Source organism: Cherax quadricarinatus, chromosome 44 (assembly GCF_038502225.1).
Source record: "Cherax quadricarinatus isolate ZL_2023a chromosome 44, ASM3850222v1, whole genome shotgun sequence".
Classification (NCBI taxonomy): domain Eukaryota; kingdom Metazoa; phylum Arthropoda; class Malacostraca; order Decapoda; family Parastacidae; genus Cherax; species Cherax quadricarinatus.
This window is the reverse complement of record NC_091335.1, coordinates 1,216,775-1,244,434: the sequence shown is the minus strand read 5'-3', so window position 1 is coordinate 1,244,434 and position 27,660 is coordinate 1,216,775. Positions and strand designations below refer to the sequence as shown.

The window sequence follows — 27,660 nt, the reverse complement described above, 5'->3', positions numbered from 1 at the left end:
GGTAGTATAGTGTTAGGGGAGGGTGGTGGTGGTGGTTGGGATGGTAGTATAGTGTTAGGGGAGGGTGGTGGTGGTGGTTGGGATGGTAGTATAGTGTTAGGGGATGGTGGTAGAGGTTGGGATGGTAGTATAGTGTTAGGGGAGAGTGGTGGTGGTGGTTGGGATGGTAGTATATAGTGTTAGGGGAGGGTGGTGGTGGTTGGGATGGTAGTATAGTGTTAGGGGAGGGTGGTGGTTGGGATGGTAGTATTGTGTTAGCGGAGGGTGGTGGTTGGGATGGTAGTATAGTGTTAGGGGAGGGTGGTGGTTGGGATGGTAGTATAGTGTTAGGGGAGGGTGGTGGTGGTGGTTGGGATGGTAGTATAGTGTTAGGGGAGGGTGGTGGTGGTTGGGATGGTAGTATAGTGTTAGGGGAGGGTGGTGGTGGTTGGGATGGTAGTATAGTGTTACGGGAGGGTGGTGGTGGTTGGGATGGTAGTATAGTGTTAGGGGAGGGTGGTGGTGGTTGGGATGGTAGTATAGTGTTAGGGGATGGTGGTAGTGGTTGGGATGGTAGTATAGTGTTAGGGGAGGGTGGTGGTGGTTGGGATGGTAGTATAGTGTTAGGGGAGGGTGGTGGTGGTTGGGATGGTAGTATAGTGTTAGGGGAGGGTGGTGGTGGTTGGGATGGTAGTATAGTGTTAGGGGAGGGTGGTGGTGGTTGGGATGGTAGTATAGTGTTAGGGGAGGGTGGTGGTGGTTGGGATGGTAGTATAATGTTAGGGGAAGGTGGTGGTGGTTGGGATGGTAGTATATTGTTAGGGGAGGGTGGTGGTGGTTGGGATGGTAGTATAGTGTTAAGGGAGGGTGATGGCGGTGGTTGGGATGGTAGTATAGTGTTAGGGGAGGGTGGTGGTGGTGGTTGGGATGGCAGTATAGTGTTAGGGGAGGGTGGTGGTGGTGGTTGGGATGGTAGTATAGTGTTAGGGGGAGGGTGGTGGTGGTGGTTTTTGGGTTGGTAATATAGTGTTAGGGGATGGTGGTAGAGGTTGGGATGGTAGTATAGTGTTAGGGGAGGGTGGTGGTTGGGATGGTAGTATAGTGTTAGGGGAGGGTGGTGGTGGTTGGGATGGTAGTATAGTGTTAGGGGAGGGTGGTGGTGGTTGGGATGGTAGTATAGTGTTAGGGGAGGGTGGTGGTGGTTGGGCTGGTAGTATAGTGTTAGGGGAGGGTGGTGGTGATTGGGATGGTAGCATAGTGTTATGGGAGGGTGGTGGTTGGGATGGTAGTATAGTGTTAGGGGAGGGTGGTGGTGGTTGGGATGGTAGTATAGTGTTATGGGAGGGTGGTGGTTGGGATGGTAGTATAGTGTTAGGGGAGGGTGGTGGTGGTTGGGATGGTAGTATAGTGTTAGGGGAGGGTGGTGGTGGTTGGGATGGTAGTATAGTGTTAGGGGAGGGTGGTGGTGGTTGGGATGGTAGTATAGTGTTAGGGGAGAGTGGTGGTGGTGGTTGGGATGGTAGTATAGTGTTAGGGGAGGGTGCTGGTGGTTGGGATGGTAGTATAGTGTTAGGGGAGGGTGTTGGTGGTGGTTGGGATAGTAGTATAGTGTTAGGGGAGGGTGGTGGTGGTTGGGATGGTAGTATAGTGTTAGGGGAGGGTGGTGGTGGTGGTTGGGATGGTAGTATAGTGTTATGGGAGGGTGGTGGTAGTATAGTGTTAGGGGAGGGTGGTGGTGGTTGGGATGGTAGTATAGTGTTAGGGGAGGGTGGTGGTGGTTGGGATGGTAGTATAGTGTTAGGGGAGGGTGGTGGTTGGGATGGTAATATAGTGTTAGGGGGAGGGTGGTGGTGGTTAGGATGGTAGTATAGTGTTAGGGGAGGGTGGTGGTGGTTGGGATGGTTGTATAGTGTTAGGGGAGGGTGGTGGTGGTTGGGATGGTAGTATAGTGTTAGGGGAGGGTGGTGGTGGTTGGGATGGTTGTATAGTGTTAGGGGAGGGTGGTGGTGGTTGGGATGGTAGTATAGTGTTAGGGGAGGGTGGTGGTGGTTGGGATGATAGTATAGTGTTAGGGGAGGGTGGTGGTGGTTGGGATGGTAGTATAGTGTTAGGGGAGGGTGGTGGTGTTAGAGAAGGTGGAGTGTAAGAGACAAGACGGGGCGGGCGCAGCCACACCAGATCAATAGGCACTAATACCCCCCCCCCTCCCTCCCTTTCTCCCTCTTCCTCCTCCTCCTCCTCCTCCTCTTCATAGTCTTCTTTCCCTCTTCTTAGTCTTTCTCTTCTTCCTAGTCGTCCTCTTTTTTTCTAGTCTTCCTCTTTTTTTCCTAGTCTTCCTCTTTTTTCTAGTCTTTCTCTTTTCTAGTCTTCCTCTTGTTTCTAGTCCTCCTCTTTCTAGTCTTCCTCCTCTTTCTAGTCTTCCTCCTCTTTCTAGTCTTCCTCCTCTTTCTAGTCTTCCTCCTCCTTTTAGTCTTTCTCTTTTTTCTGATCTTCCTCCTTTTTCTAATCTTCCTCGTCTTTCTAGTCTTCCTCTTCCTTCTAGTCTTCCTCTTTCTAGTCTTCCTCTTTCTAGTTTTCCTGCAGCCTTTGCTGCTGCTACTGCCTCTTCTTCCGCAGTTGCTGCTGCTGCCGCTCTGCCGCTGCTGCCGCTCTGCCGCTGCTGCCGTCGCTGCCGCGATCCTTCTTTGTCTTCGTTATTTTCTTGTGTGTGAGAGAGTGAAGTATGGGAGAGCAAAGTAGAGGTGTGGGATGGGGGGGGGGGGATGGTGAGAAGCACGTGAGTGTGTGGGTGGGTGTGTGCTGGAGGGGGTTGTGATCCATTCATTGATCAAGGTGAGGCGTGTCAGAGAGACTATGAATCACATATTATTGTTTACTACCTTCTGCTGGGTTATTGCTGGGCATGCTAGGTGTCCTTAACCATGCCCTGCCCCTCTGTCCTCATGCTGTTCAAGCAAACACCAAACATGTTTGATCATGCAGAACAAGCCACATGGGGATGCAAATCTTTAGCTCAAGATCTTTCACACTTTGTGTGGCGTCAGGAGCTATGCAGTGTTGCAAGGTTAGCAACACATAGTAGTTGCTATGACACAGACTGTGTCATAGCCTGACGCTTTATGCTTCTGCCTTGCCTCGGAGAGAATTTTTCGTATCTGTTGCTAGCTTTGCAACATTGCATAGCTCCTGATGATGCACAGTGTGTGAAAGATCTTGAACTAAAGATTTCCATCTCCATATAGCTTGTTCTACATTGTTAAGATCGTCTGTTTACAATTGTTTTGCATGTTTGATCATATTACATTGGAGTGAAGGCAGTCATTAAGACGAGTGGGGATGTTGCAGTGTGGAGGGTTCTTTGAATTGTTATGTTCACCTGCCAAAATTAGGGTGCACCTTATATACTCGTGCAGCATAATGTGCTGAAAAACATGGTACTCGATGAAAAGGGAATGGACAAATAAAGCGGTGAAGTGAGCAACAGGAAAATAGGACTGTAGGAGATGGGACTATGATGGCATGAAAAATTTTCTGAGTGAAATGAAGTGAGACATGGAGTTGCTAGGCAAAACTTGGATGGAGGTAATAGTCAAAAGTGCCATGAGGCAAAGGAGAAATTCATACCAAGCATGAGAAAGTATCAGGAAAAATAGAGAGAGCCTATGGTTTAATTAGGAATGCAGAAAAGACCAAGGAAAGTAGCAAGAGGGTTTAGAAAAAATACAATGTATATCAGCTCAAGCACAGGGAACTAAGAAACAAGCAGAACTAAAAATTAATATTCAGTTATGAAATTTTATTTCAACCTGATACATTGTTTATATAGAAATGGGTGACACTTTAGAGCATATTGAAAACCCATACTTATGAAGAGCATTTCGGGCAAGCTTAAGTCTTCACTTAAGACTACAGTGGCAATAATTATTATTTGCTCATATATAAGGACATGAATAAGAAGGAAGCTGAAAGACGGTTGCAGATTGATATAGAATCAAAGGTCAAAACTGAACCAAAGTTACTGCAGAATCACATAAGAAAAAGACAACCATGAAGACTGAGTGGATAAATCTGAAGCAAAGAGGAAGCAATAGACGATGGAGAATGGCAGAGAATTCTTTGACATACCTGTACCTAGCAAAATATTCAAAGAGGTCTTTTGTGTTGATGTGGAGAGCATCAACACAAAGGAAGTAGTAATGAGATTACGAAGTGACTTGACATAAAAGCAGTTTGACCAGAAAACCTATCTCCATGGGCTGGGTACTGAGAGGAGCAGAACTTCTGTGAGAAATAATAGCAAAGCTATTTAAACATTATCAAAGATGGTTGACACAAATCCACTACCATTAAAGTATGCTCCTCGCTTAGCAACAAATTTGTTTACCGATGTAGTCTTAGTAATGGAACTCCATCGTTATGTGAGAAGAGGCTGTAGTGTAAAACTAATGAGAAAATAAAAATAGGAGAGGACAGTGACAAGCTCCATATCTGGCATTACAAAGGTCAAAATGGACTTCATGAACCGTGTGTGTGTGTGTGTGTGTGTGTGTGTGTGTGTGTGTGTGTGTGTGTGTGTGTGTGTGTGTGTGTGTGTGTGTGTGTGTGTACTCGCCTATTTGTGGTTGCAGGGGTCAATTCACAGCTCCTGGCCTCGCCTTTTCACTGATCGCTACTAGGTCCTCTCTCTCCCTGCTCCATGAGTTTATCATACCTCTTCTTAAAACTATGTATGGTTCCTGCCTCCACTACTTTGCTTGCCAGACTATTCCACTTCCTGACAACTCTATGACTAAAGAAATAATTCCTAACATTCCTTTGACTCGTCTGAGTCTTCAGTTTCCAATTGTGACCCCTTGTTTCTGTGTCCCATCTCTGGAACATCCTGTCTCTGTCCACCTTGTCAATTCCTTGCAGTATTTTGTATGTTCTTATCATGTCTCCCCTGACCCTTCTGTCCTCCAGTGTCGACAGGCAGATTTCCCGTATCCTTTCTTCGTAGGACATTCCACTTTGCTCTGGAACTAGCCTTGTTGCAAACCTTTGCACTTTCTCCAATTTCTTGATGTGCTTACCAGGTGTTGGTTCCAAATTGGCGCTGCATACTCTAGTATGGGCCTGATATACACGGTGTAAAGGGTCTTGAACGATTCCTTACTGAGGTATCGGAATGCTGTGCTCAGGTTTGTTAGGTGCCCATATGCTGCAACAGTTATTTGGTTGATGTGCACCTCAGGAGATGTGCTTGGTATTATACTTGCCCCATGATCCTTCTCCTTGAGTGAGGTTTCCAGTCTTTGGCCACCTAGCCCATACTCTGTCTGTGGTCTTCTTTGCTCTTCCCCAGTCTTCATGACTTTGCATATGGCAAGGTTAAATTCGAGGAACCAGTTGTTGGACCAGGCTTGCAGCCTGTCCAGGTCTCTTCGTAGTCCTGCCTGATCCTCATCTGATCTAATTCTCCTCATTAGCTTTACATCATCTGCAAACAGGGACACTTCTGAGTCCATCCCTTCCATCATGTCATTCACATATATGTACCAAAAATAGCACTGTTCCTAGGACTGACCCCTGTGGAACCCTGCTTGTTACAGGCGTCCACTCTGACACCTCGTCATGTACCATGACTCATTGCCTCCCTGTCAGGTATTCTCTGATCCATTGTGATGCCCTTCCTATTATGTGTTCCTGATCCTCTAGCTTTTGCACTAATCTCTTGCGAGGAACTGTGTTGAAGCCCTTCTTGCAGTCCAAGAAAATGCAGTCTACCCACTCTTCTATCTCGTGTCTTACTGCAGTTACCTTGTCATAAAACTCCAGTAGGTTTGTGACACAGGATTTCCCTTCCCTGGATCCATGCTGGTTGCCGTTTATAAACTTATTCCGTTCTAGGTGCTCCACCACTCCTGATAATTCTTCTCCATGCCTTTGTGTACTATGGACGTCAGTGACACTGGTCTGTTGTTTAGTGCCTCGTGTCTGTCTCCTTTCTTAAAAAATGGGACTGCATTTGCTGTCTTCCATACATCAGGTATTTGCCCAGTTGCAGTGGATGTGTTGAAAATTGTTGTTGGGGGCACACACAGCATCTCTGCTCCCTCTAAGGATTCATGGAGGAATGTTGTCCTGTCCCACTGCCTTTAAAGTATCAAGTTCGTTTAGCAGCTTCTTCACCTCTTCCTTGTTTGTGTGTATTTCATCCAGCACTTGTTGGTATATCCTTTGTTGGTATACCCTCCTGTTTTGACTTCCCAGAGTCCTTTCTGTCTCCACTGTAAATATTTCCTTAAATCTCATGTTGAGCTCCTCACATACTTCTTGGTCATTTCTCATGAGCTCCTCACTTTCCTTCCTCAGCCTGATTACCTGGTCCTTGATTGTTGTCTTCCTCCTGTTGTGGCTATACAACAGCTTCGGGTCAGACTTGACTTGTGATGCTATGTTGTTTTCGTACTGCCGCTGGGGCTCCCTCCTTATCTGTGCATTCTCATTTCTGGCTCTTCAACTAATCTCTTTATTTTCCTGGGTCCTTTGTCTTCTGTACTTTTTCCATTCTCTGGTACACTTCATTTTTGCCTTCCTACGTCTTTGGGTAAACCATGGCCTCGGTCTAGTCTTCCCATTATTTCTGTTGCCCTTGGGAACAAACCTACCATCTGCCCCCTTGCATTTTGTTGTGATGTAGTCCATCGTTTCGTTTACTGATTTTCCTACCAATTCTCTTGCCCACTGAAGCTCTTGCAGGAAGTTTCTCATGCCTGCGTAGTCCCCTTTGTAGTTTGGCTTCTCCCATCCTACTCCTGTTACCCTTTCCACTTGTAACTCTATGTATTCAAAGCTGTGTGTGTGTGTGTGTGTACTCACCTAATTGAGGTTGCAGAGGTTGAATTATAGCTCTTGGCCACACCTCTTCACTGATCACTACTAGGTCATCTCTCTCTCCCTGCTCCATAAGCTTTATCAAACCTGTGTGTGTGTGTGTGTGTGTGTGTGTGTGTGCGTGTGTGTGTGTGCATGTGCGTGTGTGTGCGTGTGTGTGTGTGTACGTGTACGTGTACGTGTATGTGTATGTACTCGTCTAGTTGTACTCACCAAATTGTGGTTGCAGGGGTCGAGTCACAGCTGGCTGCTACTCGGTCACTTCCTGCTGCATGAGCTTTATCAAACCTGGTCTTAAAACTATGTATGGTTCCTGCCTCCACTACATCACTTTCTAGGCTCTTCCACTTCCTGACAACTCTATGACTGAAGAAATACTTCCTAACATCCCTTTGGCTCATTGGAGTCTTCAACTTCCAATTGTGACCCCTTATTTCTGTGTCCCATCTCTGGAACATCCTGTCTTTGACCACCTTGTCAATTCCTCGCAGTATTTTATATGTCATTATCATATCTCCCCTGACCCTCCTGTCCTCCAGCATCATCAGGCCGATTTCCCTTAACCTCTCCTCGTAGGACATATCTCTTAGCTCTGGAACTAGTCTTGTTGCAAACCTTTGCACTTTCTCTGATTTCTTGATGTGCTTGACCAGGTGTGGATTCCAAACTGGTGCTGCATTCTCTAATATGGGCCTGACGTATATGGTGTACAGAGTCTTCAACGATTCCTTACTGAGGTATCGGAACACTAATCTCAGGTTTGCCAGGCGTCCATGTGCTGCAGCAGTTATCTGGTTGATATGCACCTCGGTAAATGTGCTCGGTATTGTACTCGCCTCAAGATCTTTTTCCTTAAGTGAGGCTTGCAGTCTTTGGCCATCTAGACTATACGTACTCTGTCTGCGGTCTTCTTTGCCCTTCCCCGATTTTCATGACTTTCCATTTGGCAGGATTATATTCTAGGAGCCAGTTGTTGGACCATGCTTGTAGCCTGTCCAGGTCTTTGTAATCCTGCCTGATCCTTGACTGATTTAATTCTCCTCATTAACTTCACATCATCTGCAAACAGGGACACTTCTGAGTCTATCCCTTCCGTTATGTCATTCAAATATACCAAACACAGCACAGGTCCTAGGACTGACCCCTGTGGAACCCTGCTTGTCACAGGTGCCCACTCTGACACCTCGTCACTTACCATTACTTGTTGCCTCCCTGTCAGGTATTCTCTGATCCACTGCAGTGCCTTTCCTGTTATGCGTGCCTGATCCTCTAGCTTTTGCATTAACCTTTTTTGAGGAACTGTGTCGAAGGCCTTCTTGCAGTCCAAGAAAATGCAGTCTAGCCACCCCTCTCCCTCGTGTCTTACTTCTGTTACCTTCTCATATAACTCCAGTAGGTGTGTGACACAGGATTTTCCTTCCCTGAAACTGTGCTGGTTGTCGTTTATAAGCTTGTTTCTTTCTAGGTGCTCCACCACTCTCCTTCTGATCTTCTCTATTACATTGAATACTATACACGTCAGTGACACAGGTCTGTAGTTTAATGCTCTGTGTCTGTCTCCTTAAAAATTGGGACTATATTTGCCATCTTCCATACCTCAGGTAGTTGCCCAGTTTCAGTGAATGTTTTGAAGATTTTTGTTAGTGGCACACCCAGCATCTCTGTTCCCTCTCTAAGGACCTATGGAGAGATGTTGTCTGGTCCCACTGCCTTTGAGGTATCAGGTTCACATAGCTTCATCACCGCCTCAGTTTTGTGTGTGTGTGTGTGTGTGTGTGTACTCACCTAGTTGTACTCACCTAGTTGAGGTTGCAGGAGTCGAGTCCAAGCTCCTGGCCCCGCCTCTTCACTGGTCGCTACTAGGTCACTCTCCCTGAACCATGAGCTTTATCGTACCTCTGCTTAAAGCTATGTATGGATCCTGCCTCCACTACATCGCTTCCCAAACTATTCCACTTCCTGACTACTCTGTGGCTGAAGAAATACTTCCTAACATCCCTTTGATTCATCTGTGTCTTCAGCTTCCAACTGTGTCCCCGTGTTGCTGTCTCCAGTCTCTGGAACATCCTGTCTTTGTCCACCTTGTCAATTCCTCTCAGTATTTTGTATGTTGTTATCATGTCCCCCCTATCTCTCCTGTCCTCCAGTGTCGTCAGGTTGATTTCCCTTAACCTCTCCTCATAGGACATACCTCTTAACTCTGGGACTAGTCTTGTTGCAAACCTTTGCACTTTCTCTAGTTTCTTTACATGCTTGGCTAGGTGTGGGTTCCAAACTGGTGCCGCATACTCCAATATGGGCCTAACGTACACGCTGTACAGGGTCCTGAACGATTCCTTATTAAGGTGTCGGAATGCTGTTCTGAGGTTTGCCAGGTGCCCATATGCTGCGGCAGTTATTTGGTTGATGTGCGCTTCAGGAGATGTGCCTGGTGTTATACTCACCCCAAGATCTTTTTCCTTGAGTGATGTTTGTAGTCTCTGGCCCCCTAGACTGTACTCCATCTGTGGTCTTCTTTGCCCTTCCCCAATCCTCATGACTTTGCACTTGGTGGGATTGAACTCCAGGAGCCAGTTGCTGGACCAGGTCTGCAGCCTGTCCAGATCCCTTTGTATTTCTGCCTGGTCTTCAATCGAATAAACTCTTCTCATCAACTTCACGTCATCTGCAAACAGGGACACCTCGGAGTTTATTCCTTCCGTCATGTCGTTCACAAATACCAGAAACAGCACTGGTCCTAGGACTGACCTCTGTGGGACCCCGTTGGTCACAGGTGCCCACTCTGACACCTCGCCACGTACCATTACTCGCTGCTGTCTTCCTGACAAGTATTCCCTGATCCATTGCAGTGCCTTCCCTGTTATCCCTGCTTGGTCCTCCAGTTTTTGCACTAATCTCTTGTGTGGTACTGTGTCAAACGCCTTCTTGCAGTCCAAGAAAATGCAATCCACCCACCCCTCTCTCTCTTGTCTTACTGCTGTCACCATGTCATAGAACTCCAGTAGGTTTGTGACACAGGATTTCCCATCTCTGAAACCATGTTGGCTGCTGGTGGTGAGATCATTCCTTTCTAGATGTTCCACCATTCTTCTCCTGACAATCTTTTCCATGATTTTGCATGCTATACATGTCAGTGACACTGGTCTGTAGTTTAGTGCTTCATGTCTGTCTCCTTTTTTAAAGATTGGGACCACATTTGCTGTCTTCCATGCCTCAAGCAATCTCCCTGTTTCGATAGATGTATTGAATATTGTTGTTAGAGGTACACATAGCGCCTCTGCTCCCTCTCTCAGGACCCATGGAGAGATGTTATCTGGCCCCATTGCCTTTGAGGTATCTAGCTCACTCAGAAGCCTCTTCACTTCTTCCTCGGTTGTGTGTACTGTGTCCAGCACATGGTGGTGTACCCCACCTCTCCGTCTTTCTGGAGCCCCTTCTGTCTCCTCTGTGAACACTTCTTTGAATCTCTTGTTGAGTTCCTCACATACTTCACGGTCATTTCTTGTTGTCTCTCCTCCTTCCTTCCTTAGCCTGATTACCTGGTCCTTGACGGTTGTTTTCTTCCTGATGTGGTTGTATAACAGCTTCGGGTCAGATTTGGCTTTTGCTGCTATGTCGTTTTCATATTGACGTTGGGCCTCCCTTCTTATCTGTGCATATTCGTTTCTGGCTCTACGACTGCTCTCCTTATTCTCCTGGGTCCTTTGCCTTCTATATTTCTTCCATTCCCTAGCACACTTGGTTTTTGCCTCCTTGCATCTTTGGGTGAACCATGGGCTCATCCTGGCTTTTCCATTATTCCTGTTACCCTTGGGTACAAACCTCTCCTCAGCCTCCTTGCACATTGTTGCTACATATTCCATCATCTCATTAACTGGCTTCCCTGCCAGTTCTCTGTCCCACTGAACCTCATTCAGGAAGTTCCTCATTCCTGTGTAGTCCCCTTTCCTGTAGTTTGGTTTCATTTGTCCTGGCCTTCCTGCTTCCCCCTCCACTTGTAGCTCTACTGTGTATTCGAACTCAAAACCACATGATTGCTGGCCCCAAGGGGTCTTTCATATGTGATGTCCTCAATATCTGCACTACTCAAGGTGAATACTAAGTCTAGTCTTGCTGGTTCATCCTCTCCTCTCTCTCTTGTAGTGTCCCTTACGTGTTGGTACATGAAGTTTTCCAGTACCACCTCCATCATCTTAGCGCTACATGTATCTTGGCCCCCATGTGGCTCCAAGTTCTCCCATTCTATCTCCTTGTGGTTAAAGTCGCCCATGATCAGGAGCTTTGCCCTGCATGCATGAGCTCTTCTCGCCACTGCAGCCAGTGTGTCAACCATCACTCTATTGCTCCTGCTGTTCTGTGGTGGGTTATACATCACTGCAATTATCACCTTGGGACCACCAGAGTGAAGTGTTCCCGCTATGTAATCACTTTCTTCTCCGCTGTCTCCTCTCTCCAGCTCATCAAAATTCCATCGGTGTTTGATCAGCAATGCCACTCCTCCACCCCCCCCTGTTCCTTCTGTCTTTTCTCAGGATCTGGTATCCCACTGGAAAGATGGCATCTGTTATCATACCTGTAAGCTTGGTTTTTGTGATCGCTATGATGTCTGGTGATGCCTCTTTGACTCTTTCGTGCCACTCCTCCCACTTGTTTGTTATTCCATCAGCGTTTGTGTACCATACCTTCAGTTTCCTTTCCAACACTGTGGTTTGGGGGGCCTGTGGGGGTGGGAGACCTGGTAGCATACTGTGGGATTCTATACTTGTGTGTGTGTGTGTGTGTGTGTGTGTGTGTGTGTGTGCGCGTGCGTGCGTGCGTGCGTGCGTGTGCCTGTCTTCCCACTAGTGTGTTTCTCTGTGGGTGTCTTCCTATGAGTATCTTTCTCTCTCTCCCCATGGGTGCCTCCCCGTGGGTGTCTCTCCCTGTGGGTGACTTTCCCCATGGGTGTCTCTCCCCGAGGGTGTGTCTCCCTGTGGGTGTGTCTTTCCGTGGGTGTTTCTCCCCTTGGCTGTCTCTCCCTGTGGGTGTCTCCATGGGTCTCTCTCCCCGTGGGTCTCTCTCCCCGTGGGTGTCTCTCCGTGGGTGTGTCTCTCCGTGGGTGTGTCTCCCCGTGGGTCTCCCCGTGGGTCTCTCTCTCTGTGGGTCTCTCCCCGTGGGTCTCTTTCCCCGTGGGTCTCTCTTCCCGTGGGTCTCTCCCCGTGGGTCTCTCCCCATGGGTGTCTCCTTGTGGGTGTCTCCCTGTGGGTGTCTCCCTGTAGGTGTCTCCCTGTAGGTCTCTCCCCCCCCATGGGTGAGTGTCTCCTCTATGGGTGGGTGTGTCCCCTCATTGGTGTGCGTGTCCCCATGTGTCTGTGGGTGTATCTCCGTGTGTCCACTGATGTGTGTCTTGGGTGTTTGTGTCCATAAGTGGGTGTGTGTCCATGGGTGTTTGTGTCCTTTGTATGTGTATCTTTGTGTGTGTGTCTTGGGTGTTTGCATCCTTTGTACTCACCTATTTGTACTCACCTATTTGTGGTTGCAGGGGTTGAGTCATAGCTCCTGGCCCCACCTCTTCACTGATTACTACTGGGCCCCCTCTCTCCCTGCTCCATCAGCTTTATCAAACCTCGTCTTAAAACTATGTATGGTTCCCTCCTCCACTACGTCACTTTCTAGGTTGTTCCACTGCCTGACAACTCTATGACTGAAGAAATACTTCCTAACATCCCTTTGACTCGTCTGAGTCTTCAACTTCCAATTGTGACCCCTTGTTTCTGTGTCCCATCTCTGGAACATCCTGTCTTTGTCTACCTTGCCTATTCCGTGCAGTATTTTATATGTCGTTACCATGTCTCCCCGGGCCCTCCTGGTCTCCAGTGTGTGTGTGTGTGTGTGTGTGTGTGTGTGTGTGTGTGTGTGTGTGTGTGTGTGTGTGTGTGTGTGTGTGTGTGTATGTATGTGTATGTGCGTGCGTGCGTGCGTGTGCGTGCATGTGTGTGTGCATGTGTGTGTGCATGTGTGTGTGTGTGTGCGTGTGTGCGTGTGTGTGTGTGCGTGTGTGTGTGTGTGGCGTTGCCTCTATCTCTTATTGATTTTGGTGGCGGTGGCTGGAGAGTTCGGGGTGGGGGGAGGAGGGAGATTGTAGGTGGGTGGTAGTTTGTCCCACGGGTAGTGGTAGTAATAGTGTGGCCATGGAGAAATTTTAACTGTACCAAGGCAGGATGTAGCTATGGAAGCCCTTGGGTAGTGTGGTCATGTTAATCCACAGGTGGTGTGGCTTGAGATGAGGTATGACTATGTTGATCTCTTTGTGCTGTGTTCACACTGAATGATGTGGTCCCAACATAGGGTGTGGCTACATCCATGGTCAGAAAGTGGTGGTAGTTTAGGCTGTGGCTGTTGCTTCTGGGGAAAATGCTGAATCCTCTTCCAGAGCTTTCCATTCTTCCCTTCCCCGTAACCTACCTTGATACTTCATGGATATAGGGCAGTCTTCTAGGCCCTCTGTTATTTTGTTAGGTGAAAAGTACACAGATGCATCTACATCAGTAACCTACCTAATGCCTCCCAGGTATTTAAGCCAGTTATGTTTCCAGATTATACAACCTTCATCTTAAATCCAGATACGGTTGTCCCCCTAATGCTGTTAATGATGAACTCTTAAAGATATCTTCTTGGAGGACAACCAATAAACTCTTTTAATATTGGTAAGACCTACATAATGTCTGGGAATAAAGCTAAAAATATTCAGTTGAATGTATAGGTAAATAATACACATATTGAAAGACAAAACAAGGAAAAAATCTTAATTAATGTATATGTCTTCCAGAGCTAACTAAAATTCAACACTCACATTCTGCACATACCTCAAGAAAATTTCTACAATGGCAGGCCTTCTTTTTCAGAAAATGTATTACTAAGTACCTCACAGAACATTACTCACTGTACTACTGTCTCTTTACATCACTTTTAGTACATGTATATGTATGTAAGGATCTACAGTAGTCTCTTAAATCCTCCCCCTCATAACTCATTAAAAATCTGCTATTAGAATGACCACTCGGTCAACTTCCAGAAAACACACACACACCCCACTATTATCAAGTTTAAATGTACTCTGTATAAAACACCTCAAAGTTACTATTTTAAACCACACATGAAGTCAGAGTTTGGCTTTTCATATCATGCACTGTGTGGGGCAGAATTTTTTTTCTTTTTATACTTCTCACTTTCCAGAGGGACTGGTTTCAAATTTGCTCACAGAAATCACTTCCTATGAAAGCAAAAGACTCGGCAGACAGTGCAACATCCTCCCAATGAAAAGTAAGGGTGCCATGAATACACTGAGAGAAAACTAAGTGTCAAGGGTCCAACGCTGCTGAACAGCCTTGGGCCCCTGACACATCATACACAAAGGGGATTACAAATAGACACCTATCTGTCTTTCAGAGGGAACTGGATAGATGCCCAATCAGCCGAGCTGTGGTTCATATGTTGGATTGCATGTAGCCATCAGTAACTGCCTGGTTGATCAGGTCCTGATCCACCTTGATGTTTGGTCATGGACTTGGCCATGGGGGTATTGACCCCTGGAACTCCCTCTAAGTTGACTCACCGCATAGACCTATTATCATATCTAGGCCAAATTGCACCCTGTCTCATTGTACTTTTGATTGTAATGAATTGTTCAAGTTGTACTGATAGTCAGTGTTTTAATTAATATGCTGGGTCTGGATTTAAGTAGCATGGAAACCTTATGATTAGTTTGCTCAAAACGAATTTCATAATAATAAAATAATTTTTACAAGTACATACATGTATACAGGTCTAGCTGACATCAGTGACATATTACTATATAGAAAACCCCTTGTTATGCAGAGCATTTCAGGCAAATTAGATAAATCTTATCCCCAGGATGTAACTCACACCAGTCAACTAACATCCAGGTACCCATTTTACTGATAGGTGAACATGGACAGCAGGTGTCTTAAGGAAACACGTCCTAATGTTTATACCCATACCAGGGATCTACCCCCAGACCTCAGTGTGAGAGCCGAGTGTGCTAGCAATTGAGCTTCGGGACTTGCTCTTAATAAGTGGCCTTCTTCTGAGCCTTCATTTGTATTAGAAATGGAATGAACTGTACATATATCTGCTATAATATCTTTGCATGCCTCATAAGAAAAAACATTTTAATTTAATTTTTTTGTTGAATTTCACATAGCTTCCAAGTTTTATTTAACAACTACATATTATTTGCTTGATGAGCTCTTGGAATGGCTCTCATTACCAACTTTCAAGAAATGAAAAAAAAAAAAATTAACATTCTTTGACTTAATAAAACCTTATGCTACCTAGATCATGATATTGAACCAGGTGGTTTGTTTGTGTCTAGCCATGGTTAATTGCACATGCAAATAGTAATAATATGTATACTGTAACTTCTTAGTCCAAAAATTCTGTTTAATTAAAGAACTGCATTTGTCTCTTTGTTAACCTATTATGCTAGAAGACTGCTATTTACTGTATTCAAAATCAGATTCAAATTTTTGAAAAACCATACCATGGGTGGGGATAGAACCCGTGATTAGAGAGTCTCTGATCACGGGTTCTATCCCCGCCCGTGGTATGGTTTGTTTGCAATCGTGTCATTACGATTTCGTGAGTCAAATTTTTGGTCCTCGTCTTTCATTTTTCCTGTTAAAGATATACGGTATTGTACATAACTTTGATTAACAAGCAGTAAACTAATTGATTTTATGAGTACACATCAAATGTGTTCTGGAATTCCTCAAGATTCTTTAAAGTTTTTAAAGGTACATAAAAGGCATTGTATGACCTTTAGTTATTGTATACTGTTTGAGTACTGTAACATTAATTCTCAGTGCATAATCATATTATAAAATAATTGGACCACCTCTTATTTCCTATGAATCTTTTTCTAATAATCAGGGAAATTAATTATTTTGTTTGTCCACAGATTGTGCAGTATGATTGTGGGCGGTTAAATAGCAGGGTCCCTCCAGTGGGCGGCCTTCTCATCATCCACGCCTAAACATCACGCCCACTGGCCCTTCTTCTCCTACACACACCCACACCAGTCCACCCAAGTGTCTGTTTAGCCTTAAATCACCCATGGCCTCCTGCTTTGCCCTGGCCTGAGCAGCTGCAAACATGTCCATGTTGAAGTTCCATTACTCTTGTTACCAAGATTCAATGTGGCCACAGTAGTGATTGTGTTGAGTAGGGTTTATTAATATTTATATAGTGAATAATCTTTGAAAAATTGATGGTGCAACAATATCAGTGATAATATTGTGGCTCAAGAAAAACCCTCTTAGAAAAGTGGGGAAGGCCTGTGGCCCAGGCCAAGAGGGCAGCAAGGGCCTTTGCTGTGTGGTGTGGTGACTTAGTTTGTAGCTTAATGGTGGCATTACCTGAGGCAGCCATGGGTGTGGGCGTTGGTGAACAAGTATATACATGATGGGTTTACCGAGTATTGTGTGAGCCTGGGCTGGCCTCCCGTAGCGTGGGCGTCGGAGCCCGTGGCTTGGGTGGGCATGGCTCGTCGAGGCGGGGATGCAGCCAAGCAAGTGGTGGTGTCCGTGGTGGGTGTTTCGGGTGGAGAGAGAGAGAAAGGCGTGACAGGCTTGGGAAAGTCTTGTCTTTGCAACCGCTTCACAAAGCCTCAGGCCGACCAGTACTATGTCGACCACATCTCCGTTCTCTCACAGGTAAGTTATGCTCCATGTGTCATGTGTGTACCACCTGCATGCACCTTGAGGAGAGTGCAATGGACAAGTGTAGTTGCAGCAGCTGCAACACACAGCAAGAGGCATTCTTGAGCTTCCCCAGCACTTGGACTTAATGCCCAAAGCTGGGGTGTGACTCCAAAAGGATCCTGTAGTGCTTGCTGCCTTTGCACCTCCTGACATCGTCTGCTGCTGTACAGCTGCCACACCCTTCGAGCCCAGTGTGGGCGGGGTGTGTGGCAGCCCAAGGTGCCTAGCTTCTCCCTCCGAGCCCTGTGGGGGAGGGGAATGGGGCTAGGCCTGGGGACAGCTGGTCCTAGAAGATGGGGAGGTACTTGTACCTCCTCCCATGGCAGACATTGGTCTGAGACACTCCCTCGACAGGGAACCAAGGCCGGCCCACCTTTTGGAAAAGGCCCGGGCTGGGCGGTTATACCGGTGAATCTACAATAGAACAAAACCTGCATGCATCCTATGTACAGTATAATCTAACAACTTGTCTTTGTCTCATATGTTGTTTAAACAATTAGAACGATACATTGGAAAAAGCACTGTCTTACAACCCATAATGTATAGAATATATTATGGCACTACCCAAAATAAAACAAGCAGCCAGAAAATGGCTCAGTGTACAGTATTTGAATTTTGATTAGAGAATGAGTAGATCTGGAAAGAAGCATACTGCTGCAGCGTGTTAATGTGTGATCTTAAAATGAGGAGTTAATGCACCTACAGAACTAGTATAGACAAGTACAATAAGCTGTTGTATTAATAAAGTCCCTTGGAAAAAGTTCCGTAGGATTCATTTTTAATCCCCTGACCATGGCATACCCAGAAATTACAATTCCTGTGTGTGTGACAAATTTTTGAAAAAAAAAAAAAATGAAAAAAATCTTTTTCTTACAGATTGTGAAAGAGTGCATTTTTATGAACTGAATAAAACTAAGATGAGTGCAATCTGATTAAAGCTTACGTTTTTTATGACGTGTTCAAGCTGGCGAACAAAATGATCACTCAGCAACAGTGATATAAATGTGCCACTGTTGTTATTGTTTTATAATTGATGATGCCAAATTATGATTGTACACTGTGCAACTATGTACACTGCCTTTATATGATATTAGATGTTTTTTCAAGGTGTTCTAGTGCTTTCAGACATGGGGAAATGCATAGCCCGATATTAGTCCACATAGAATATGTAGTATAAATTAAAGCAAGTAATTGTTTTTTGTATTTTTTCTACTTTGGTCTTGTAATACTGTACAGGGAATACCTATGATATTACATGTGTAATACTCCTCACAACATTGAACTAGGTCACATTGTTTGACTATATTGGGTTGTTCTTGGTTAATTATACGGTAGACCCTTGGTTATCGGCCGTAATCTGTTCCAGAAGGCCGGTCTCAATCCGAAAAGGTCGAAAACTGAATTAATATGTCCCATAAGAATTAATGTAAATCCAGTCAATCCGTTTCAGACACCCAAAAATATTAACTAAAAATACATTTTTTAACCCTTAACCCTTAAACTGTCCAAACATAGATCTATGTTCGCATACGTAGCACTCCAAACCTAGATCTACTTATTTTTTACATTGTTTCTTATGGAGAAAATCTAGGTCGGAGCGCCACGAGCGCAAACGTAGATCTACATTTGGACAGTTTAAGGGTTAAAGATTAACTATAGTTTTACATACAGAAAACAATGAGAAATAAATATAAAGCACAATTTTTTTTTTTTTTCAACGAGGCAGTAAAGCACAAATATTAATGATAAATGAACATTGCAGGAGGGGAGAGGGAGTTGGGAATCCCCAACTCCCTCTCCCCTCTGTGTAGTGTAACTCCCTTGGACTACACTACACAGCCATATTATTACCATGTTCACTGAGTTTAATCATTTCTAACAACTAGCTTTAGATGCCATCATAAACAAAGGGAGAAGTAATGAATAATTCATGCCCTTCATGCATATGAAGGGCGGTTACTGGACGAGACGCCAGATTCACAGTTTTCTCTAACACTTAATCAGAGAAAACGTACTCTTGGTTCTCCACCTGACTCTCCACTCGATAGCATATAAACATTGCATGTTTATATGCTTTGTTTATATGCTATATGATATGTAACATGTTTCTTACATAATTTTGAAGAAAATATAGATGGATTAATGCAAATGTCTATATTAACCTAAAATATGACAGTGTTCCCAAGAGTGGTTATTATTAAACATACATCACATATAAACATTGCATTTTTTATATACTATGTAATGTGTTTCTTATATAATTTTGAAGAAATTATCATAGATGGATTAAAGAAAATGTCTATATTAACCTAAAATAAGACATTTAATGTGCTCAAGATAATTTATTATGCCTCCAATATGGCCAATCTCCGAATTAATGGCCTATAACCGGGATAGAATTTCAGCCAAAAAAGCGGGCGAAAACCGAATTGGCCGATATCTGGAACAGCCAATACCGAGGGTCCACTGTATATATCAGATTGGAAAGAGGAGGTAGAGAGGAATTGAATGTGTTAGATATTTGGGAGTGGGCTTGTTGGTAGATGGGTATTTGGAAGACAAGATGAATCATAGAATTGATGAAGAGAAAAAGGTAGGTGGTGCATTGAGGCATTTGTGTAGACAAAGAACATTATCTATGGAGGCAAAGAGGGGTATAGTGGTACCGACACACTTATATGGGCATTAAGCATGAGTTATGAATGCTACAATGAGGGTAAGGTTGAGGAGGTCCAGAGTTACTAAAAAGTATTATTCAGTGGGTTGAGGAAGGGTTGTTAGGGTGGTTTGGAAATTTAGAGAGGATGGAGCAAAATAGGATGACTTGGAGTGTGTATAAATCTATAGTAGTGGGAAGGTTGGGTAGAGGTTGAAGTAGGAAGGATTGGAGGGAAGGGGTTATGGTGGCTTTCCTGTGTTAGGGGCTTGGACATCCAGCAGGCGTGTGTGAGCGTGTTAATAGTGAGCAAAGGCAAATGGTTTATTGGACTTGATGACCTGTTGGAGTGAGAGCAAGGTAACATTTTGTGAAAAGATTGAGGGAAAACTGGTTAGCCAGACTTGAGTCCTGGAGGTGAGAAGTACAGTGCCTATGCACTGAAGGAGTAGTGGGGATATTTGCAGTTTGGAGGGGCGTTTGACCTGTGGTATTGCACACTTCTGGCAAGAGAGTGATGGAGTGAATAATAGCGAAACTGTTTCTTTTTTTAATCAACCTACATCGGTGGGAGATGGCCAGGGTGTTAAAAAAGTAAATTTAGGTGTGAGGGAATAATTTTTTTTTTTTAACACTTTGGCCATCTCTCATTGAGGCAGGGTAACTCCCCCCCCCCAAAAAAAAAAAAAAAAAAAAAAAACTTTCATTATCATTCACACTATCACTTGTCTTTGCAGAGGCATGCAGATATGACAGTTTAGGTGTCACTATAAATGTAACCCCTGTGTTCCAGTATTTACCAGGAAATCTTATGATATTACAATTGTTTGATGATAGTATCGAGTTATCTTACTCTAAGTCTATATAGTGTGCTTATTGGCTGAATTCCACTGTATCATGAAATTATAAAAAAAATGAATGAATAAGTCATCTTCCTGGTAGTTTCACAGCCTGTTTGCTGGTAGGGAAGCTGGTGGTGGAACAGTTCCTAGTTTAATTGTTTACTGGTGCTAATTGGGCAGTGTTACTCATGATGCACTGTGTGAACCTGCCTGGTCTTAGATTTTTTCAAAGGCTTGAAGTTATAGGAGACCCAAACAGTTGAGCTCATGTCAAGAATATTGGCAGATTGCGTATTGAAAGGCATGAAAGATCGTGCATGCTAGTACATAAGACACACAGTCATAACAATTGAAAATAGAAAGGCATATCAGTACAGTACTTCAGTTTTAAACTGGCAGTTTGCCAACTGTATCTAAAATTTACATTGGAAGCATATGACTTATACACAAGTCAGTACTGGCAAACTTTGTTGAATACTTAGGGCACGAAAGTTACTTCAGTAGAAGACACTGAATATTTACAGGAAGGTGTAAGCAGTGTTTTCCAGTGGGCAGTGGAGAGCAACATGACATTAAGTGGTGATAATTTCCAACTGGTGTCTTTTGTCTTTTGTCTGTCTCATAAATATGTAAGATTACAGGCATGTCTTGCTACTTCTACTTACACTTAGTTCACACTACACATACATGTACACATTTATTTATACACACTCATCTGAGTTTTCTTTGATTTTATCTTAATAGTTCTTGGTCTTATTACTTTTCCTTTTATATCCATGGGGAAGTGGAATAAGAATCTTTCCTCCGTAAGCCATGCGTGTTGTAAAAGTCAACTAAAATGCCGGGAACAATGGGCTAGTAACCCCTTTTCCTGTAAAGATTACTAAAAAGAATAAGAAGAAAATTGTCAAAGTGGGAAGTCTGAATGTGCGTGGATGTTGTGCAAATGATAAGAAAGAGATGATTGTGGATGTTATGAATGAGAAGAAGCTGGATGTCCTGGCTTTAAGTGAAACAAAGCTGAAGGGGGTGGGAGAGTTTCAATGGAGAGGAATAAATGGGATTAGGTCAGGGGTTTCAAATAGAGTTAGAGCTAAAGAAGGAGTAGCAATAATGTTGAAGGATAAGCTATGGCAGGAAAAGAGGGACTACAAATGTATAAATTCAAGGATTATGTGGAGTAAAATAAAGATTGGATGTGAAAAGTGGGTTATAGTAAGCATGTATGCACCTGGAGAAGAGAGAAGTGTAGAGGAGAGAGAGAGATTCTGGGAAATGTTGAGTGAATGCATGGGGAGTTTTGAATCAAGTGTGAGAGTAATGGTGGTTGGGGATTTCAATGCTAAAGTGGGTAAAAATGTTATGGAGGGAGTAGTAGGTAAATTTGGGATGCCAGGGGTAAATGTAAATGGGGAGCCTTTAATTGAGCTATGTGTAGAAAGAAATTTGGTAATAAGTAATACATATTTTATGAAAAAGAAGATAAATAAATATACAAGGTATGATGTAGCACGTAATGAAAGTAGTTTGTTAGATTATGTATTGGTGGATAAAAGGTTGATGGTTAGGCTCCAGGATGTACATGTTTATAGAGGGGCAACTGATATATCGGATCATTATTTAGTTGTAGCTACAGTTAGAGTAAGAGGTAGATGGGAAAAGAAGAAGGTGGCAACAACAAGTAAGAGGGAGGTGAAAGTGTATAAACTAAGGGAGGAGGAAGTTCGGGCGAGATATAAGCGACTATTGGCAGAAAGGTGGGCTAGTGCAAAGATGAGTAGTGGGGGGGTTGAAGAGGGTTGGAATAGTTTTAAAAATGCAGTATTAGAATGTGGGGCAGAAGTTTGTGGTTATAGGAGGGTGGGGGCAGGAGGAAAGAGGAGTGATTGGTGGAATGATGAAGTAAAGGGTGTGATAAAAGAGAAAAAGTTAGCTTATGAGAGGTTTTTACAAAGCAGAAGTGTTATAAGAAGAGCAGAGTATATGGAGAGTAAAAGAAAGGTGAAGAGAGTGGTGAGAGAGTGCAAAAGGAGAGCAGATGAAAGAGTGGGAGAGGCACTGTCAAGAAATTTTAATGAAAATAAGAAAAAATTTTGGAGTGAGTTAAACAAGTTAAGAAAGCCTAGGGAAAGTATGGATTTGTCAGTTAAAAACAGAGTAGGGGAGTTAGTAGAAGGGGAGAGGGAGGTATTAGGTAGATGGAGAGAATATTTTGAGGAACTTTTAAATGTTGAGGAAGAAAGGGAGGCAGTAATTTCATGCACTGGCCAGGGAGGTATACCATCTTTTAGGAGTGAAGAAGAGCAGAATGTAAGTGTGGTGGAGGTACGTGAGGCATTACGTAGAATGAAAGGGGGTAAAGCAGCTGGAACTGATGGGATCATGACAGAAATGTTAAAAGCAGGGGGGGATATAGTGTTGGAGTGGTTGGTACTTTTGTTTAATAAATGTATGAAAGAGGGGAAGGTACCTAGGGATTGGCGGAGAGCATGTATAGTCCCTTTATATAAAGGGAAAGGGGACAAAAGAGATTGTAAAAATTATAGAGGAATAAGTTTACTGAGTATACCAGGAAAAGTATACGGTAGGGTTATAATTGAAAGAATTAGATGTAAGACAGAATGTAGGATTGCGGATGAGCAAGGAGGCTTCAGAGTGGGTAGGGGATGTGTAGATCAAGTGTTTACATTGAAATATATATGTGAACAGTATTTAGATAAAGGTAGGGAAGTTTTTATTGCATTTATGGATTTAGAAAAGGCATATGATAGAGTGGATAGAGGAGCAATGTGGCAGATGTTGCACCACTGTTGGACCACTACGACAAGGTCCTAAATGCACTAGAAGACAAAAAGAATGCAGATGTAATATATACAGACTTTGCAAAAGCCTTCGACAAGTGTGACCATGGCGTAATAGCGCACAAAATGCGTGCTAAAGGAATAACAGGAAAAGTCGGTCGATGGATCTATAATTTCCTCACTAACAGAACACAGAGAGTAGTCGTCAACAGAGTAAAGTCCGAGGCAGCTACGGTGAAAAGCTCTGTTCCACAAGGCACAGTACTCGCTCCCATCTTGTTCCTCATCCTTATATCCGACATAGACAAGGATGTCAGCCACAGCACCGTGTCTTCCTTTGCAGATGACACCCGAATCTGCATGACAGTGTCTTCCATTGCAGACACTGCAAAGCTCCAGGCAGACATCAACCAAATCTTTCAGTGGGCTGCAGAAAAAAATATGAAGTTCAACGATGAGAAATTTCAATTACTCAGATATGGTAAACATGAGGAAATTAAATCTTCATCAGAGTACAAAACAAATTCTGGCCACAAAATAGAGCGAAACACCAACGTCAAAGACCTGGGAGTGATCATGTCGGAGGATCTCACCTTCAAGGACCATAACATTGTATCAATCGCATCTGCTAGAAAAATGACTGGATGGATAATGAGAACCTTCAAAACTAGGGAGGCCAAGCCCATGATGACACTCTTCAGGTCACTTGTTCTATCTAGGCTGGAATATTGCTGCACACTAACAGCACCTTTCAAGGCAGGTGAAATTGCCGACCTAGAAAATGTACAGAGAACTTTCACGGCGCGCATAACGGAGATAAAACACCTCAATTATTGGGAACGCTTGAGGTTCCTGAACCTGTATTCCCTGGAACGCAGGAGGGAAAGATACATGATTATATACACCTGGAAAATCCTAGAGGGACTAGTACCGAACTTGCACACGAAAATCACTCACTACGAAAGCAAAAGACTTGGCAGACGATGCACCATCCCCCCAATGAAAAGCAGGGGTGTCACTAGCACGTTAAGAGACCATACAATAAGTGTCAGGGGCCCGAGACTGTTCAACTGCCTCCCAGCACACATAAGGGGGATTACCAACAGACCCCTGGCAGTCTTCAAGCTGGCACTGGACAAGCACCTAAAGTCAGTTCCGGATCAGCCGGGCTGTGGCTCGTACGTTGGTTTGCGTGCAGCCAGCAGCAACAGCCTGGTTGATCAGGCTCTGATCCACCAGGAGGCCTGGTCTCAGACCGGGCCGCGGGGGCGTTGACCCCCGGAACTCTCTCCAGGTAAACTCCAGGTAAACTCCAGTATATGGAATAGGTGGTAAGTTACTAAATGCTGTAAAGAGCTTTTATGAGGATAGTGAAGCTCAGGTTAGGGTGTGTAGAAGAGAGGGAGAATACTTCCCGGTAAAAGTAGGTCTTAGACAGGGATGTGTAATGTCACCATGGTTGTTTAATATATTTATAGATGGGGTTGTAAAAGAAGTAAATGCTAGGGTGTTTGGGAGAGGGGTGGGATTAAATTATGGGGAATCAAATTCAAAATGGGAATTGACACAGTTACTTTTTGCTGATGATACTGTGCTTATGGGAGATTCTAAAGAAAAATTGCAAAGGTTAGTGGATGAGTTTGAGAATGTGTGTAAAGGTAGAAAGTTGAAAGTGAACATAGAAAAGAGTAAGGTGATGAGGGTATCAAATGATTTAGATAAAGAAAAATTGGATATCAAATTGGGGAGGAGGAGTATGGAAGAAGTGAATGTTTTCAGATACATGTACTTGGGAGTTGACGTGTCGGCGGATGGATTTATGAAGGATGAGGTTAATCATAGAATTGATGAGGGAAAAAAGGTGAGTGGTGCGTTGAGGTATATGTGGAGTCAAAAAACGTTATCTATGGAGGCAAAGAAGGGAATGTATGAAAGTATAGTAGTACCAACACTCTTATTTGGATGTGAAGCTTGGGTGGTAAATGCAGCAGCGAGGAGACGGTTGGAGGCAGTGGAGATGTCCTGTCTAAGGGCAATGTGTGGTGTAAATATTATGCAGAAAATTCGGAGTGTGGAAATTAGGAGAAGGTGTGGAGTTAATAAAAGCATTAGTCAGAGGGCAGAAGAGGGGTTGTTGAGGTGGTTTGGTCATTTAGAGAGAATGGATCAAAGTAGAATGACATGGAAAGCATATAAATCTATAGGGAAGGGAAGGAGGGGTAGGGGTCGTCCTCGAAACGGTTGGAAAGAGGGGGTAAAGGAGGTTTTGTGGGCTAGGGGCTTGGATTTCCAGCAAGCGTGCATGAGCGTGTTAGATAGGAGTGAATGGAGGCGAATGATACTTGGGACCTGACGATCTGTTGGAGAGTGAGCAGGGTAATATTTAGTGAAGGGATTCAGGGAAACCGGTTATGTTCATATAGTCGGACTTGAGTCCTGGAAATGGGAAGTACAATGCCTGCACTTTAAAGGAGGGGTTTGGGATATTGGCAGTTTGGAGGGATATGTTGTGTATCTCTATACGTATATGCTTCTAAGCTGTTGTATTCTGAGCACCTCTGCAAAAGCAGTGATAATGTGTGAGTGTGGTGAAAGTGTTGAATGATGATGAAAGTATTTTCTTTTTGGGGATTTTCTTTCTTTTTTGGGTCACCCTGCCTCGGTGGGAGACGGCCGACTTGTTGAAAAAAAAAAAAAATCCAGCTGCTTAGGTATGGAAAGAAAAGAATTCAAAAGTAACACTATACAGCAGGGCCCCGCTTTACGGCGTTTCACTTTACGGCGTTCCGCTAATAAGGTCATTTCAAATTATGACCAAAACTCGCTATACGGCTCCCCCCACCTGACTTTCTAATACGGTCACCGCGCCCCACCCTGTTTGTTTACATTCTTCGTGAGCTCAGTAAGCACTAAGTCTCTCCATTTTGCCTGGAAACTCCAAAATTTCAAATGTTTTTAAAAGTTATTTCATATTTTATATATACTCTGATAATTATACTTATGTATACCTGTACTTAAATAAACTTACATACTGTGCTGGCATGCAGGTACACATTAAAATCAGTAAGAGTGTCTTATGTCTCCAGACGTCATATTAGTAATGATAATAATAATCATCGAGTCTCATTTAAATGTCGTATATTACGTTAACCCTTTCAGGGTCCGTCCCGTAGATCTACGGCTTTATGGTGAGTGTCCAAACCGTAGATCTACGCCATGAGCTCAGCTCACTCTGATAAACTGTGAGTGGTACATTTGGGCCTAGATATGAGAGAATACATCTATGTGGTATGTGTGCACCACATAAAACAGATCCTGCAGCACACTGTGTATAATGAGAGAAAAAAACTGAAATCATGATTTTTCGATTAAAACAGCAACTTTGCAGTGTTTTTTCGTATGTTTTTTATAGTTGTATTTGCGATTTCTTGGTCTCATTTGATAGAATGGAAGACATATTACAGAAATAGAGATGATTTTGATTGATTTTAGCACTGGAAATGGCTTGAAACTGAGCTCAAAGTTGCGGAAATGTTAAATTTTTGCCGATATTCAAGAGTAAACAAACGACCTCCCACGTCTAATACACGTCAGCTGGTGGGTCTAATATACATTCACAAATATGGTGATGATATTTATACAATTATTACAGTATTGCATAACAGTAAATCTTCTATTTTTTGGTGTGAATAAAAATTCATTATGTGAATAAAAAATCAAAATGGAATTTATTTGTAAAGCCTCAAAACATAACTAATGAACAGAGGAAATGTTAGTTTAGTGCCAGGAATACCTACATTGTTTATTCTGGACCCTATTTTGAAATTGGAATATTTTGAACTTTGTGTTAAATTGGCCAAATTAACAATTTCCGATCACTTTATTTTGTAGTTGAAACAGTTGACTTGGCGATTTCTTGTGCTCAATCGATAGAATAGAAGTAATACTAGTGAAATAGCTAAGAATTTGGTTGATTGGAATAATGTAATTGGCCTAAAATGGGAGTCAAAGTCGGCAAAATCGCCGATTCGTAAATATCGCTGACACATCAAAATTCGCGAGAGCATAATTTCGTCAATTTTCCACCAAATTTCGTACTTTTTGTTTTATTACCTTCACAAAAAGATTCTCTACGATTTCATAAGAAAAAATAACAAATTTTTTTTTTGAAAATTCTTGGACACTGGTGCGTGACTCCAGATTTGGGCCTTGGACCCTGAAAGGGTTAAATACACATTTTCATTAATCCATCTATGATATTTTTTCAAAATTATATAATAAACACGATACATAAAATAAAAAGATGATATATAACACCCCACAATAGAATAAATAAACATAAATATGAGATGTGGTAGCAGACGATTTGCACAAGTGACGCCATATTAGAAATGCTAATAATAATAATAATAATAATAATAATCACCGAGTCTCATTAAATGTTGTATATTACGTTAATATACACATTTTCATTAATCCGTCCATGATATTTTTTTCAAAATTATATAATAAACACGATACATAACATAAAAAGATGATAAATACACCCCACAATAGAATAAATAAACATAAATATGAGATGTGGTAGCCAGATAACTTGTACAAGTGACGCCAAGAATAACATTTTCTCTAATCTAACATAAGAGAAAATGTGTTACTGGGGGTAACTGTAGAAAATTATTCCTTTCGTATGTATGTAAGTAAGTAAGTTTATTCAGGTATACACAAATACAGTTACATAGATT

At 43.3% G+C, this 27,660-nt stretch overlaps 1 protein-coding gene across 21 annotated transcripts in view; it reads left to right on the top strand.

The window, feature by feature from the left end:
• RhoGAPp190 (Rho GTPase-activating protein 190) overlaps window positions 1–27,660 on the top strand; it is a 317,483-nt gene that overhangs the window by 37,135 nt on the left and 252,688 nt on the right. For all 21 annotated transcript variants that reach the window (XM_070093920.1, XM_070093902.1, XM_070093906.1 and 18 more), the window contains exon 2: window positions 15,815–16,568. In XM_070093920.1, the coding sequence (XP_069950021.1) occupies window positions 16,395–16,568 (174 nt within the window). In that variant the 5' untranslated portion in view covers window positions 15,815–16,394. The remainder of the gene's footprint in view (window positions 1–15,814; window positions 16,569–27,660) is intronic.